At 33.1% G+C, this 17,631-nt stretch overlaps 2 protein-coding genes across 3 annotated transcripts; one reads left to right on the plus strand and one right to left on the minus strand.

Annotated features, from left to right (window-relative positions):
- The first annotated feature begins 7,133 nt into the window (after positions 1-7,133).
- Positions 7,134-10,468, plus strand: LOC114190330 (protein PIN-LIKES 3-like). 2 transcript variants are annotated; one of them, XM_028079168.1, is made up of 10 exons: positions 7,134-7,323; positions 7,594-7,673; positions 7,785-7,909; positions 8,376-8,533; positions 8,641-8,841; positions 8,954-9,046; positions 9,580-9,680; positions 9,772-9,824; positions 9,917-10,102; positions 10,201-10,468. In XM_028079168.1, the coding sequence occupies exons 1-10, from the start codon at positions 7,189-7,191 to the stop codon at positions 10,323-10,325; spliced, it is 1,257 nt and encodes a 418-aa protein (XP_027934969.1). In that variant the 5' UTR covers positions 7,134-7,188; the 3' UTR covers positions 10,326-10,468. The 2 variants fall into 2 exon arrangements, with proteins under 2 accessions (XP_027934969.1, XP_027934970.1); XM_028079169.1 differs by having other exon boundaries at positions 7,135-7,323; positions 8,412-8,533.
- A 1,631-nt stretch (positions 10,469-12,099) lies between these two features.
- Positions 12,100-16,405, minus strand: LOC114190922 (protein unc-13 homolog). Its single transcript, XM_028079999.1, has 5 exons — positions 15,758-16,405; positions 14,208-15,086; positions 13,664-14,119; positions 13,363-13,549; positions 12,100-13,283 (listed from the first exon to the last, which is right to left on the minus strand). Exons 1-5 carry the CDS (start codon positions 16,301-16,303, stop codon positions 12,310-12,312), a joined length of 3,042 nt encoding a protein of 1,013 aa, XP_027935800.1. The 5' UTR covers positions 16,304-16,405; the 3' UTR covers positions 12,100-12,309.
- Between the last annotated feature and the right edge of the window lie 1,226 nt (positions 16,406-17,631).

The following is a 17,631-nucleotide window of genomic DNA, read 5'->3' on the forward strand; positions in this document are numbered from 1 at the left end:
AATAGTTTCTCTATCAATTTAAAAAAAAAAATTATTTCTTTTGTTTTTCATTAATACAGCTATTTAAAAAATAAGTTTAAGGCTAAAAAATAATTTATCATAATCTAATCAAAAGTTAAGAGACATAATTACTAAAAAAAACTATGATAATCAAATTACAATTAAAAATCGACTATGAAAAATCACATAGTACATTGTTTCTTCTTCTATATTAATAAAAAATGAATATACAAAAAGGTCATGAGATAAAAAATAATGCTAAATGTTAAACAAATAGTTCACTATCAAGTGAGATAAGACAAAATTACCTTATTTATTTATTTAATAATGGAAGAGAAAATATGAAAAAATGAGGATAAAAATACTGAATTTATGTCTAACTTTTTTTTAGTAACAAAAGAAAATAAATAAGCATGAGAGAAGAATACAGAAAAAATCAAAAGACAATAGGAGAGAAAATAAAAAATATCTTAATAATTTTGTTTCTTTATATATTTAATTTTATATTTAATTATTTATTATTGTACTTTATAAAATAAATAAAAAATAGATAATTTAATTTTTATTAATTTTGAATATAATATTATTTAATTTAAAAAATTACAAAAAATTACAAAATTTATATAATTTAAAAAAAAAATAAATATAAAATAAAAAAAATAAAAAAATTGGGGAGGGGAGTCGTGGCCCCTGCCTGCCCTTCCATCCTCCGCACTGAAACCACACACTAGTATAGATTCCAAAAAAAAAGAAAAACAAACAAACAAGACTTAAGCAACACAACACCATATATAGATAAATTTTCATTCTACTAATACTAGGGATAAGAATAGAGTCTACCACTAACCTAAACAGCACAAACACCAATCAGAATATGAAAAAAATGCTTTAGGATTTTTGTACACTATCCAAGATCATGATTTAAGTTGGCCTAGAGTGAAAACTTCATCATCTTCAACCCTTGCATTTCTAAAAGTGATATTGTTTCTTTGATTCCAAATACACCATATAATGGTCACCCACATACACAACCACAATTTGTTGCAATTTTTATTCATATTATGACATTGAGGGAATACAACACTAATTAGACAAGAATACAAAGACAGAATCTAAAACTTTTAGACAATATATTTATGAATATTCTTCCTTATATATGGTACTCAATCTCCTCATTTTTAATTTAATGTAAAATTTAGATTTACACTTAAATTTTATATCAAGAACCAACCAAATAATTATAAGAGAGGAGAAAAAAATGAATAAATTAGAAACTAATATAAAATAATAACATTTTCATTGTATTTATTTTATTTTTAATTTAAAATTTTAATACACGATCTTATATTATTAAAAGGTTTATAAGATAGATGAATTTTGTTTGGAAAAAATATTTTTTTTTTCTTATCTAATGTGACCTTTTTTTTTTTCGAATCCTGATGTATTGATCTCTGTTTTTTTTGGTACGCACATCTACAATTATATAAATTATTATAGAACTAAGAAATATATTTGTAAAGGAACTCTTTTCTTTTGAAGAAAAGTGTTATTTTTCCTATCTTTGCATTCAAATCAAGTCCTTTGAAATGGTGCGAGCACACTTTTTCTCACCAAATCCGTCACATTCTTTTGGTAAGAACAAAACATAAGAAACAATTTCTTTGCTTTTGATATGGTGGAGATAGATTCTTCGTTAACTAAATAATCCCTTAAGGTACAGTGCGTTGACATTAGAGATATTGATAACAGTACTTCATTATGCAATCTATTTTGCATTGGCTTTAAAGATTCAGAAGTAATAATAGTGATTTGCAGTTAGATTCAGCATACCAACCCCACTTGTGTGTGCCAGATACTTCCACCTAATACCAAAATGCAGGATCTGACCTACTTTTTATTTCCTTATTCTCATGGAAGAGTTTGTTTCTTTCATACAGTTTTTTACTCATCTAAGTTAAGGTTGCTTTCACACCTCTTCATGTTTGCGTGTGCACTTCTATCAAAAACCCTGTTCCAGTTTGGAATGTCCCCACCTTCTACACTTGTTTCTACACTTCTTAATTCACTCATTTTTTTATTCTATGCTACAAAACATGCCCTCTGCTTTCATATTAATTTTGAGTCGAGAATCTAAGTTTAATTCTTTCATCAAATAAAAATAAGAAATTTCTCACAGTATAATGCATAGTTTTACGTAGACTGATGAATATGAAAGAGAGAAAGTAGTTAACTATCCAAACTTGTTCTCCAAAGATAAATTAATGAGTATCATATTTGATCTAAATCTTTTTACAAGACATTCAATCAGGCTAAACATCAATTACGTGGAAGAATTAATGGATAATCATGCAGCATGTGACTAAATTCATATCTGATGCGTTTTTGTCAAATACTAAAATACTAGTATAATTAATAGTCAAAACCAAACCATAAAACAAAACCATGAGTCACGAAAGGCAACCAATATAAATAGCAGCACCCCCATTGAGATGCTTCATCACCATTGTCTTGCTTCCTCCAGTTTCACAAAATCATGAAGGTTCTAAGCTTCATTTTAGCCCTAATTCTGGTTCTTGCTGCGGTCCATGTTGAGCCAAACCTAGCCGGTAGGGTATTGAGCATGAAAGAACAACTGAATCTTATGTCCCTAGACAAGGGTCCAGTGCCTCCCTCAGGACCTTCCACATGCACCTATATCCCAGGAACAAATGGCAAAAACTGTCCCCCTTTCGAAGAAATCAATGTCGCAGGAAACATTCAGCCCTATCCTCGTCTCGTTGTTCCGTTTGCTTTTGCAGCCAATAAACATTGAAGCTCTCTTTTAAGTATGAAAATCTTTCTGCTTCTAAGTTTAATTTAATCCCCGACCACAATTTTTGGTCAAATATTATCTTTATTATATACTGTATTTACTATACTATCTTAATCTGCAATCCTCTGCAGTTTATGTTATATGCTTTATTGAGTTGCTGGATATGAACATTTTTTCTTTATTTCATATACTCTTCTTCTATGTTGAGATGTATTCATATATAAATGTTATTTGAAGATAAATTTGATTATGGAAGTGCGTCTGTATACTAAGTTAATTTGCAAGTCATTTTTCTTCCCAGTGGTTACTTTAGTATAGTATCAATTTTTGTTGAACTTATAGTTAATATACCACCTTTAATTGTGGATTTGGTAAGGTAAGATAATATAATGCTTTCTCAAAGCTAATTGATTACTCGTACAAAATAACTTTTTTTGGATAAAATGTATATAAATATATAATAGAGTATTTGGATGCTCTATCTATTATTATTCACACGAACTTACAAAATTTCTCAAATACATAATATATATACATATATGATAGTTTTAAAATTTGTATTTTAAACAAAAAATATATAAAAATTGTACTTCTACATAACAAAACTAACACAAATCCTTCAATCAAGGTTTTATTCTTAAAATATGTATCTGAGAATGGAAGGAGAATGAATTATTTAAATTATCTTAAATCTCAATTTTTAAATAATATGAGATTATATTGAGTGCAGTAAGAACATAAGTAACGTGAGGATCATTAGGAAAAATAATATATAACCAGACAACTGCCAAGAAGCATATACTTGGAAAATATCGTACAAAATAACTAATTCCTTCAAAAGTATACGTTGTCAAGTTTGGTTTCTCTTATAATACTATAATTATCCAAAGTGTTCTATGTTAATGTGGACTCCAACTCAGAGGGTGATGATTAATTATGTGTAATCTTCTGAACTTACGTGTTTGGATTAAGTTTGATTAGAAGAGAAGAAAATAACCAAATAAAATAGGGATAAACAGGTGACTACGGCTGACTTCGAATTTTGCGTGAAAAAGTTTCTTTGGCCTACGAATTACAAATTAGGGAATTTAATAAATTTAGATAAGGATATTATACTTATCAATAATTTATGTTAACTTTCCAACACCATTCTTAAAATGATTGGAAATTGATTTGCTTAACATTTTTGTTTAATTAACTAATATAACTCTACTTAGAGATGATTTTCTTATTAAACAAGGTATTGCAATAGACAACATGAAAGTCATCGAGATAAACTTGGCCAAAAACAAACTTGTAAAAAGGGACTAAAGATAATGCTATGGATTGGAACGTTTCATTAGAAAAGTATAAGATGAGATCCTTTCCTACATTCGAATAAGTGTTCTTCTCGGTTTACTCCTTTAATGTTTATGGGAACAGAGTCACGCATACTATATTTGTAATTACTTTCTTTAGTTTTCTTTTATATAAAGTCAAACTCACTTTAAATATTGATAAGGATTTGTCTAATTTAGAAAAATGTCAAAAAAAAAAAAAATTATCCAACAAATGAATAATTAAAAGGAATTTATTTATTGAAAGTATAGTTATTATTGTTAGTTTACAGAGGGGGTTTCACTAGGGAGATACAAGGCACTGATTTAGACTCACACATACCACTTGTTAGGTTACAATACCAATGAGATTTGAGTCAAACCACATAAGACATTGACACCACCCAAAACCATAAAACAATGGATTTATGGGTCTTTATTCTTATGTAGTACTCTACTTTCTCATTTCTAACCAATGTGGGACTTAGACTCACATTTGGATTCCTAACAATTATTGGCTCCATGGTGGGTACAAATGTTTGGATCTCAAGTCTGATAATAGGATCAATGTTAATCACTATACATCCGAAATATTATCCAGTTTGGAATGTGTGCTCCATCACGATCTTGTCCTTAAAAGACATCTTAGTATGTAAAAGAAGAGAAGAATATTTAAACGGCCTTAAGTCTCAACTTCTAAACGTGAAACTTTTGGATCCCTAGTAGAACCAATAATATTTTATTTTAATTATTTTTTTATGAATATATATAATGTACTGTATTACATCTTGATAGTGACTTTAATGCTAAAAAGATTTATTTACCCGTGGTTGCTTACTGAAAATGCTTTACATGTCATATAGCATATCTATGTATAAATTCTGAACTTCTTTTAAGATTTAAAATAAATATCCATCAAAGTATGTGTTAAATGTGTGATTATAGTTGATAGTAAAAGCTTAACTTTTATTTTATTTATTTATTTAATATCATAGCATCCTAAACATCAGCAATCAACTAGAATTTAATCCATTACCTCCCTTCGTAATTGATCTCATTCTCCTTATAATATTTGTTATATATAATTTTTAATATCTTTTTTAGACCCTCTTTAAGAAATACAGTTATCGTATTATTTAAAGTTGTTGTATTTGACAAAAGTAAATTTGAAGAAAAAAAGAGTGTATTATACCCTGTTGATCACAGTTTCTTTAACATTAAGCACACCCCGTGTTTAGGATCTATTTTTTTTACTAGAAACTATTTGCTACATTTACAATTCAAAATGTGACTTCCTCGCTATTAAATTATTTTTATCTCATTACCAAAATAACTTATTGTCATAGGATATGAATTGATTTTAATTACTACTTCCTTATTATAATCCAATGCTACAAACAGAAAAAGATAAACATAAAATAAATTCGTATAAGTGAATAGAGAAAAAAAAAAGAAAAAAAAACTATGGAATAATAAATTATCAAGAGTTAAAAATGAATATAGCTTAAAGACTTTACTCTTTTTTTCCATCGATTTGAGAATGAGAACAAAAAGGTGAAAGAGACTCACTTTTTTCTTCTTCTAATAAGTAGTTTTATAATAATAAAAAACATTTAATAAAAGTTAAATTTTGAAAAAAGTTAAATTTTTACTCTATTAAAAGTGAAAAGTATTCGCACACAAAGTTATGGTATATTTCTAAAAGTAAGAAAAAGAATAATATTATAGTATGTAAATTTCTTAAAATATTATACTGTAAAATATATTTTATCATAAAATTATTATTTTCAAAATTAGAATAGAAAAATATAATAAATTGATACTTGCATATCCTCTAAAAAATGATTTCTTTTAAAAGATGATAAAATAAAGAATAATTTGATAACAATATTCTTAATGATAATGGATTGAGTGAAATATAAATAATAGAATATGAGATATGACATATTCGAATTGTTCAAAAAGAGAGCTTAATAAGAAAAAAAAATGTGTGGATATACTTGAATTGTTTAAGTGAGAAGAGTTTATTAATTATATATATTTATTTAACTTTTGATCGTGCTATGTTAAAATGAGGTGATATATAAAGGAATAAAACTAGTATGTTCAAGAAGTTGAAGTATTGTTATTTGAAAATATGAGTTTCATAGTGTAAGTTAGGTGTTTGAGTTCAATCGATGCTTCAAGAATCCAGTTCCCTTTCTTATTTTGTGGACGCTAATTTGTAATTTTATTCAAATGAATAACTAAAAATACGAAAGATGAAACTTGCGCCAAAGCTTCACAGAACATTTTAAAATAGTGGCTAACACAAAACGATGCTTTTATTTTCCACGTTTGGTTGTTCCAGAATAAATCTCTAACAATGCAAGTGATATGAATTATAAATTCACTACTCTCATTCATTTGTTTTCTTACACCTTTATCTACTTTTTTTGACATGATATTAGTTTAAAAATGGTAGTGTAAAGTGTGTTTGTGTACATATACTTTTAAAATTTCTCTGAGGAATCTATTCACCGTTGGTGTTGGGATTTGAACACGGGAAAAGTTGAGGAGTTAAATCAGTGCGTGTACTTTTAGTTTGTGGGTTCTCTGTTCTTCCCAATTTATTAAAAACAGGTTGGAATCACTCTTCTTGTGCTGCCAGTGCGATAGAATATTTTATCATAGATAGTGTTTGCTACGTGGTTTCATGTGCCACGAAAAATCTCTTGGGTTATATTTTTTCATTATATGTGTTATAGTCACAGTGTTATATATGCATGTGACATAAGTCTTACGTGTATATATAATGCATTTGATACTATTTTTATTCTAAAATTTTAAGACAATGGTACCGTGGATTTTTATTTTTATATAGTATTTAATTTTGTCTATTCTATCTAATGTGAAATTTTTATCTCAAACTTGACCAACAACATCCTATTTACGAAAGCATGATGATGTTTTTTGTGTCACTCATGCAGAATTTTTTACTCATAGAGAACTATAAATGGGTGAACCTCATAAAACATATTATTTGCATCATAGTGGGAGAGTGTAAAGTAAGAAGCTACAATGGAGTTGTGGAAGCTCTTCACAACTGCACTAATGCCAGTTCTGAAAGTGCTTCTCATTACTGGTCTTGGCTCATTTCTTGCTCTCCACCGCTTTAATATACTCAGGGAGAGTGCTAGGAAGCACTTGAATGCAGTATGTTTAATTTTCTCTTCTCTCTTTGCTATAATCTATGTTTTTCCTTTCATACCTTTTATTCTGCAAACCCATTACTATTTTATCTTAGAACCCAGTCTCTGTCATTATCTTTAAAAGAATTCAATCAAACCTCTTTTCATTCATATCTGCAGTATATTGCAGAAGCATAATGTCATTGACAAAAATGTGTTAGCTTCATTCTTTTTCTTATCTTGATGGAACAAAGGGTAAATTTGGTAACTCACAACTAAGTGAATTTTTTCACAGCTGGTTTACTTTGTCTTCACACCGGCTCTGGTTTGCAGCATCCTGGCTAAAACTATAACATTTAAGAGCCTGGCTATGGTGTAAGTTGATTTCTTGCCACTGCAGAATTTTCAATTTTGACCCTGACTTCTATTTTCAATCTATTTCTCTCGTTAATTGTTCTATCTGAGACACTTTTATGAACTTTGAAGGTGGTTCATGCCATTGAATATTCTTTTCACGTTTGTCATTGGGACAGCACTGGGATGGTTGTGTTTGAAAATAACTAAAGCAGCTCCTGATATGCAAGGCCTTGTGTTGGGGTGTTGTGCTGCAGGTACTTCACTTAATCATTATCAATAGTTAATCTGATAGTGATAGATCATATCAAGCCAATGTTGACTCAAATATTTCACACATACAGATTTAATTAGGTTAAGTACGCCTTTTAGTCCCTGAACTTTTAGGTGAAATTAAAATTCATCTTTGTTTGAAATTTAGATATATTTTGATTCCCAAATTTTAAAAATAATGGGTATAATTCTTTTAATTCAATTATGTTAAACTTTTTTATATATCAAATAACTTTTTGAGCTAAAATTGAAGCGAAAATATATCAAACAATATAAACAATCTAAATACTAACATAAAACGCATTTGACATATCAAAAAATAAAATTAATTTAACTAGGTTAAAATTACTATATCTATTTATTTTTAAAATTTAAAAACTAAAGTGTATCAAAGTTTTTGATAGAGATTAAAAACATATTTAACTCAATTTCATTTTCTCATCGATCTAGATTTGATACATTGTTCTAGATTTGATATGAGTACAGGAAATCAAGGCAACATGCCTCTCATCATAATTCCAGCAGTCTGCAAGGAAAGTGGTAGTCCTTTCGGAGCTGTGAATGTTTGTAATACAAAAGGGTTGACATATGCCTCTCTGTCCATGGCAGTAAGGCAATCTAACCTGCGACATTGGTACAATTGAGTAGGTTCATCGTACAGAAAACAGAACAGTTCTGAATTAAGAATTTCCTTTCTCTAATTTTGGTTTACCAGATATCAAACATCTACATTTGGACTTTTGTGTACCACATTATCCGCGTATATTCGTGCCGGAATTTTAATGTTAACAAGGTTGATACTACCACAGAAGGTCCAGTGTCAGCAACAGAAGCAGATCTCGAAAACCATTCAACAACACCAGAGGTTACTGCAGCACAGACCAATGATCTTGTGACTCAGTTTAAAACTGATACGGTTAGTCTGTGTTCTGATACATAATACATGCTCTTGAACTTCAACTATGATAGTTTCGTTTGTGTTGTACCCCTTCATGAAGTCAATTACAATTTCCATTTGTTTTTTACAGGAATCAAAAGAAAAGCAGATTATTAAACCACTAAAAACCTTAGTAAAAAGGCTCAATTTGAAGATTCTATTAGCACCTCCAACATTGGGATCGGTAGGCCAATTATTCTCTTAATTTCTTTCTTGTTCTTTTCCCCAAAAATCTGTCTCAAATTGTACTCAGCAAACTTGGAAAACATCATCAATAAGAAAACATGTTAGACATGTCAACGGAATAACGTAGTTAAAATTTGTAATGGAGGTAAGTAGTTGTTTGTATCCCTTTGTTTAATGTGTGAATCATGATGTAAGTTTGTAGTGAGTAAATAATGCATTCATACATCACTTGTTAAGAAGTGCTTGAAGACGTGGGATTAGACATTATGGAGAGTCCAATAACGGTCCGATCGGGATGGAACAATATATTCAATAGGAAAAACAAACAACAAATTTCATTAAGATAGACTCTAATTCATGACTCCGATATCATATTAAGAATTGGACTTCAAACTTAACTTAACCTTACAAAATTGTTGCATCCATCCTTATAAAATAAAATCGTCTATCTTCAGTCGATGTGAGACTTCCAACATTAGGGTTACTAAAACCATCTTATTTATTGACAGCTCTGGGTTTTTCTATATGTAGATTGTAGGACTAATAATTGGTGTAGTTCCTCCTTTCCAAAAGATGTTTGTCGGTGCTGATGCTCCTTTTCGTGTGGTCGAAGACTCTGCATCCATGCTGGGGTAAGTTGCATCCTCTTGCTATCACCAGCTTCAAAAATGTATTATTACTTTGTGATGATCAAAGTTCAGAATAGTAAGTAATATTTTGCAGGGACGCATGCATTCCAGCAATGACTTTGTTAGTTGGAGCAAATCTTCTGAATGGTAATAACCAACATCATCGTTCAATGTTCATTTTCATGTCTGCGTTCTGAAGATGAACAAGGTTATACTGAAAAATTGTTAATTTCATTCAGGGTTGAAACGTTCAGGACTGAAGCCTTCGGTTCTTGTGGGGATCATCGTGGTTAGATACATTGTGTTACCAATTTTTGGTGTTGTCATTGTAAAAGGTGCAATTCGTTATGGTATTATCCACCAAGATCCGTTATACAACTTTATTTTACTCCTTCAATACGCTCTTCCACCTGCAATGAGCATAAGTAAGTTGATTAAGATTATTGTGACAATCTAGCGTTTCATATGTACACCATGCTCTTCACTTTTACTTATATTTTACTTTGTGATGTGACTCTGGAAGGTACAATTACTCAATTATTTGGAGCCGGTGAAACAGAATGTTCAATTGTTATGCTAGCAACTAATGCCTGTGCCTCCTTCACTCTTACACTATGGTCCACATTTTTCATGTGGCTTGTTCTATAAATGTATTCACTTTCTTTAAAACCTAAACATTATTCAGTTAATTAGTGTTAGTGGAATGTACAATTAATTCCTAGCTGCTTCACTTTGTACCAAATTACTTCACTCATTATACGCATTATGTTATGGGAAAGTATTGCTTCAAATACTGGAGAAGAAAACTACAAGACATGAATGCAACATTTAGAAGAAAAATTCTCACATAAAAAAAATTGTGTTGATCTGATGTAGTATGTAAAGAAAGATATAAAATTATCAAAGCAATAGGTGGAAAGTGATGAACTCAAAACAAGAATAGATAATATATATCAAAACTTAAAACTTATTCAAGCCTTGATTTTCTTAATAATAATAATCATGATTGATTAAATTAATTTTCATTTATCATATAATTAAACAAAATTACTACTAACATCACTATTAATGATTATTATTTAATTTCAAACTTCAATGATTTAACATGAATTGCAAAAGTATTGTCTTAATCTTGAAAAACCCAAAAAGAAAACCTATTTGCCACTATTATATTCGATGGCAGACAATATAGTAAGAGACTGCGTGTAGTTTTCCAACTAGTAACACAATTAGAAATAGCATCTTAACCAATAAAGCTTTGGTAAAAATAAAAATATGACCAAAATATTTGAACCGTAAAACAACTTTATCTAGCTGGTTAAAGCATTAAGAACATTTTCCATCCTTGTTACAGGTACCAAACAGAAACACGTTATGAAATCATTTAAGGGTGTGTTTAGTTCAGCGTTGGAATGCAAAATTAAGAACTAGTTCCTCGTGAATTTTTTACCCTTTAATTAATTTTAAAAATCAAAAACACGTGCCGATGATTCTGCACTAAAAAATTAATTTTATGTTAATATGACACAGAACCAAACACGGACTAAGATCATCCGTAAAAAAAACTCGATCTGTATGTCCTATGAGCACCTCCAACTATTGGATTGGTATAGGAAGTGTTCTCTTAATTTCCTTCTTCCTTTTTATCCTTCCATAGTTCTATCTCTGAAGAATAATAGAAACTACCATATGTAGAATTATAACATTATCACTCTTACCAAACGGGAAAGAATCATCCATCGTAAGGCACGTTAAACATCCTTTAATATGTCAACATTGTAAACTAGTTAAAATGTTCATAATGAAAGATCTAGAGAGGATAACCGGAAGAGATACAACATTAATGAAACATGAGCAGAACTCGTATATAAGGGATTGATATCACCTCTAATCCAAAATCTTAAAATAACAAGTTTATGATTTTTCATCCTTATATAGTATTCAACTTTCTTATTTTTACATACTTACACTCATATTTAAATTCTGAACAAATTATTCGTCTAATATTGGGTGTAGTTCTTCCATTTCGAAAGGTGACAATATGCTCCTTTACGTGTGGTTGAAGATTCTGCATCCGAGGGTAAGTTGCCTTGTCTTGTCAACTATGGCATAATGTGAGTATCAAGTACTTATAAGTTGCTTTGTTTGATTGTGTTGGAAATAATTGAAGTTTATGTAAGTTTTTCATTGAATAGAAGTAACAAAGTCAAATACTATATTGAAAACCGTTTCTCCTTTTTATCCATGTTAAAGTGAAGGATTCTTTTCCTTAAACAGCGTTTAACCATTACGACTATAAGCATTATTGATTACTTGTGTGAAGATTAACGTGGTAGATAATTTGGAAATAAACACATTGCTCAAGATTACTTGAATTCAGTCAATTCTTGTCATTTTTCATTGCAATTTTGACTGTTGTTTTCTGCATTTGGGAGCTTATGTGGTTTGAAACACATATACCCTCCCTCCTTTTCCCTCCCCCTCCCCAACCCAGCTCCGTGCACCTCTCATATCCCAAAAAAATATACAACCCGCTCCCTCCCCATAGAAGCATAAGTTTTAGAAAGTAGGAATCATAAACAAAAAATGCATTGCCAGATCGGATTCTCTCTCCTTCACCCTTTGAAACTCTTTATTTCCTCCTTGGTAATTGGAATGTTTTCTTCAAGAAAAGATTTGCAGCACGCTCATTTCTATGGCACAACACCCTCAAGATTGTGTTGGGGTCTGTTCTATGCCACTTTCCTGTAGTTGGAGGCATTGGCAACTTCAGTCCATTACCCATCAAACCTATCCCACTTGAAGTGCAGCTCACAAGGCTTAAATCTTCTATCAGCTGTTCACTACTTTGACCCATCAATTCAATCACTCCCTCCACCACTGAACCCTCTCCATCCACCACATTCTCTGCAATCAACCCCTCCACACCGTCCCTGAAAACTCTCTGCAATTTCTCAAAGTCCTCTCGGATCCTCTCCTGGTCATATCGGCTGAACACCCGTGAGCTTCCACCGCAAAGCAAAACCATAAGGAATGCATCATGCCACGCCCTCATCACTTCCTTCACTGCCACTGCTTGAGCCCTATCTGTCAGAGTTGTAGTCATTAGTGTCAGATTCTGCTTCAGAACTCTCAGTGCAGCTTTCATTTGCCCTCTTGCAACACCACCCACGTAGAGCCCATCGTACATCACAGGGGCTGAGTCATGGAATACAAGACGGTATGCAGCAACTTCTGAGACATGTTGACAGGCTACTAGAATGGATAAGTTCACTGATTCAAAGAATGAACCAGAACTCTTGCGGATGCTTGCAAAGCGGAGGCGATTTGAAGGAACAACTCCGGGGTTCATGCTGATTGTTCTCTCAAGAGAATGAATTTGAGAAAGGAGATAATGCAAGGTGTTGAGACGAACGTAGAGGCGCTGTGTTCCGCGGCTGGTGGATGGCCTAGGGTTCTGACTTTCATGTTTTCCTTTCATGTTTCGTAGACGAGCTTCAAAACCAGCACTGCATGGAGCAGCCATCTTCCACAGTTTCGTGAACGTTGAATCGCTGTTGCATCTGGTCAGCGGGGGAAGCATGGGAATGAAACTCTGTCTCGTGCCTGGAAGAGGGTAGAGCGTTATTTTGAGATAAAGCCAAAACCATACAATTCTTATTTATTATGAATTCAGGCTAATTACCACATGAAGCAACAAACTTCATGTAGTCGTGGAAGAGGTTTTCCAATCCATCAGCAAGATCTTGAACTAAATCTTCTGTAATTGCAATTGGAACTTTGAAGAATTCATCCACAGTTGTCGTAGCCAATTTCATTAACTCCGCAGCTGATTGTGCATATGGCTCTGATTTGGAGTTTGCACTCCACGTCTGCAATAAAACAAATTACAAGTTACAAAAAGTATTCTCTGATAAAGAACAAAAATGTGATAATTTTGTGTCCTTCCACTGCGAAGGAATAAGGATCATATAGCCAAAACTTACTTCGGTATCTTTTGCCTCCTGCAAATACTGTTTGCCTCTGAGCAATGAATCATCTATCCATTTTCCTAGAAGACTCAATATGATTGAATCAACATCATAGGGAGCCATTTCGCTGATTACTGTTTTGCCGCCATCGTCGCAGTCACTAGCTTCTTCAACCATCATTTGGACAAATCCCTTTTCTAGCTTTCCAGCCTTCTGCAACACCTGAACTGACTCAGTTGTCAGTGAGTTCACTTCATTTACATAATGCTTCAGCAGTTTACCAAAGCAGGAGTGCAGCACCATTGCTGCAACTGCACCTGCTGTTGAGTGCCATTTCTTGAGAATTGGACTATAATGATGTCTTTCCTTCAGCATCAACGCTTCAGTCTCCTGAACCACTTGGAGCAGAACTTCATTGAATTCTTTCCTTCTTTCAGATTCAGCAGACTTGGCATTCACTGTCTCAATTACCTACACCAAATACAGACATAGAAACACATTATTACATGACTTGACTAGGTTGGAATACTAAAGCTAAAGTTATAGGTTATATTGAAACCTTATCAAATGCATGTTGCATGGAAGAACGAATATAATCATCAATCCGATCTCTGCAATCCACTATGGCCATGCCTCCTTTCTGCCCCCTATCCCCTTCAGTGAATGTCAGATCTTCAACTAAAATCTTTGAGGCTGTCAAGACAACAGGTACAAGGTTTTCGATTTGACCAGCATTCCCTCGTTGGAAATACTCATGGTAGTTAAGCAATCTCTTCTCTGCCCAACTCTGCATTGAGCTCAGCACTGATGATACTATCTTAACATACGTAGATTCGTTTTCTCTCTTAGCATCATTTGCCACCTCATTCATCATGGCATGTGAGGCACAAAGAAGGTCAACTTCAATCTGGCCAGTGCTTACGTACTGCTTAAACAGCACCCAAGCGAAGCACACATTGTGAATTGGCAAGGTGATGCCCAATATAGACCAAGTTTTCTTCATCAACTCAAGTAGCTCATCAACCTCATCCAGGACTAGTGTTTCATCCCTGACATCAAAAATGGCTTGAAGAAGAGATGTATAGAGGTGAATGTTGAAAGGGAATCCATCAGCCCAGTGGCAAACATCAGCAGGAGTACCATTGATGGTCCTCCATGACAAAGAAACCACAGAATTGCAAAGGCTTCTCATGGTGTCTGAGTTCTTGCCAGCGTCTATAGGTTTGGACTCCCCACTTATTACAATGTCCCTGAGGCGCGTCGCAAATGTGCTCGTCTTTTCTAGAGGGATTGCTGGGTAGAGAAGAAGCCCTGCTTCAAGAACTTTCAGCTGTCGAATTTGCCACATATGGTACTCTTGTGAATCACTGAATTCTGAAGGCTTTAGGTGACGTATCAGTTCCAGGGGGAGTATAATAGTTTCTGCACGCCTTCCCATCTGAAATCCATTACAAATACTTAGACCAATAGCTACCACATTCTATACATTAAAAACCACGATACACCAAAATACGACAATAATACCCGTAACACATCTCCTTCTTTCTCCCTTTCACCCTATATATGCACAAAATGAAAGAAAATTTCATATGGTATGGATTCATCTCTTGTTAGAAAATGGATTATCTTCAATGAAATTTCGATCTTTATATAAGTTTTGTCAATAAAATATGATTCATTACAAAGGGAAGGTTTCGGAAAATAAATGATGAGACTTGACGACGATCTCAATATTTTTTTCACATGAGAGAATCCTTCCCGTGTGTTCATAGTTTTGGTCCATATACCACTTTGTGAAGTTTCATTATGTCTTTCTGATAAAATGAAAACCATAAGCGAATAGAAATTGATTGAGATGATGCAGACATGGTCGTTTATTACAGGGAAATGCGTGGAAATCTCGGTGCTATTTAACACCTAAAGAAATAAAGAAAATACATGTGATAAAGAACAGAATATATGTTATGCTCAGGCTTGTAATAAAGGGTGTTCATGCAACATTACTCTTGATAAAAATCCTTTAGAAAATAAAGAGCACGAATTGAATGCAAGCACATATATACGTTGGGGAAAAACAAGAGAAAGAAGAATGGAAAATGGAAGACGTACTTGGCCCACGAGGGTCCGCATGAGGGTTTTCCTCAGCCTATGATCATCGTGCTCTGTGACCCTCATCTGCTGCCTCATGATCTCAGCCGCCGTCATGGGTCGTCGTGGCCTGAACGACGGCACGGAGCCCGAGAGAGGGCTGCCGGGGGCACCGACAGGCGAGGAGGGCGTGGAGGAAACGCCGTTGCTGACCATCCTCCGGGAAGGACTCCTCTTCACCATCCTCAACCCCAACATCTTCTTCACCCTGCTCGTGGGCTTCGTCACCACCTGGTTCGTCTTCCCCCCTTCCCCTCCGCTACCGTTGGTGTCATGGTTGGAATAAAAGGTGAGGGCATGGCGCCCCCCGAATCCTGGCGTGGAGCGGCAGGAGGTGAAAAATATCTCGTACGCCGTCTCCCTGACTTGGTCATCGTCAAGGCCATGAAGCTTGCCGAATGGCAAGGAGAGGGCGTTGGTGTCGGGGCGGCGCTGGCTGTGGACGTGGTAGTCCAAGCGGGAGGAGGTGGCGGAGGGGTAGGACTCGCGGCGGGTGTGGTGACCCATGCCGGCGGGTGAGCGTGGTGAGGGTTAGGTGTGTCAGAAGAAGAAGTGTGGGGCGAAAGAGTAAGGGAAGAGAGACTGCATTTTGTTGGGTTAGAAGGGAGGGGGAGGGAAGGGAGGGATGGTGGCGTTGCATGTTGTGATGTTGTTATAGTTAATGTGATACCAGTTTCATGGGAGGAGGATCAGAGATTATGGTTATGGGTTTGCCAACGTTGTCACCGGCGAAGAAAGCGACATGGTGTGGTGTACGTGTGCATGCATGTATTTTCCTTTCCCTTTTTAGCGCTTTTTTCTCGGATTTATTTCTGTTGTCTTTTCAATGGACTGGAGAAACAACGAAAGGGGAGCGACTACTGCTTTACCATTTTGTCTGTTTTTTTATTTTTGGTTTGTTTATCTCAACTCTCTTTCTCATTCAGATGTAGAAGCCCATCTCAAATCTTCCACAAAATTTGATTGTATTTTAACTGTGATTAAAAACGGACAAACTAGTTCTTAATAGATTTTAAGAAAATGTTTCTCGTATATTTACAGAACATATGACGAGGAAAGAAATGAAAAAGTATATTGGATGTGTTTAAGAAAAGGAAAAGTTGTATATGCATATCATTGCTTTAAATTTTATTTATTAGTGTTGGAAATAAACAATATATATTATATTTGTCGGTTTTCATATTAAGTTACTTTTCTTGACACTTTTAAAGTGAGTTTAAAATTTAATTTTGTTATAAAATAAAACTAATAAAATAGAAAAAAGAATAATAGAAAATGAGATAATAGAGAATAATTTTTATGTGTGTTTTATTATTAATAGAAAGAGTTTTCTTGCAGATACAACATGATAATATATAAAGAATACAAATTAAATAATTAATACAATATTTACATAAAGTAATATATCATATGAATCATGTCTATGGTCACTATAATTAATTGAATTGCTAAAAGCAAAATATTTTTAAACTAGAAACAAAATTAAAATAATTTTTTTATTATAAGACCGTATTTAAATAAGTAAATATATATAGAGATAGATAGATATTGTTCTTACAAAAATTAAATGGTCTTCCCGGTACAAAGATGGCTTTCTTTTTTTATGTATTTTTCTTTAAATTTAAAAGTATTCTTTTTTATTTACTTGAACATTAACTCACTTATGTACGTTGTTCTGGCATCTTTGATAGTATCATTTAAGAGTTAAGGTCAAAGAAAATTTAAATATTTATCTCACCCTCTTAAATGTCTTTTAAGAATCAAATCATGGTGAAACTTCAAAGTTAAAAACAGACAATACCTTAGATGAACGACGATTGACCCTAATAATGAAA

The sequence above is a fragment of the Vigna unguiculata genome, chromosome 7, assembly GCF_004118075.2.
Source record: "Vigna unguiculata cultivar IT97K-499-35 chromosome 7, ASM411807v1, whole genome shotgun sequence".
Classification (NCBI taxonomy): Eukaryota; Viridiplantae; Streptophyta; class Magnoliopsida; order Fabales; family Fabaceae; genus Vigna; species Vigna unguiculata.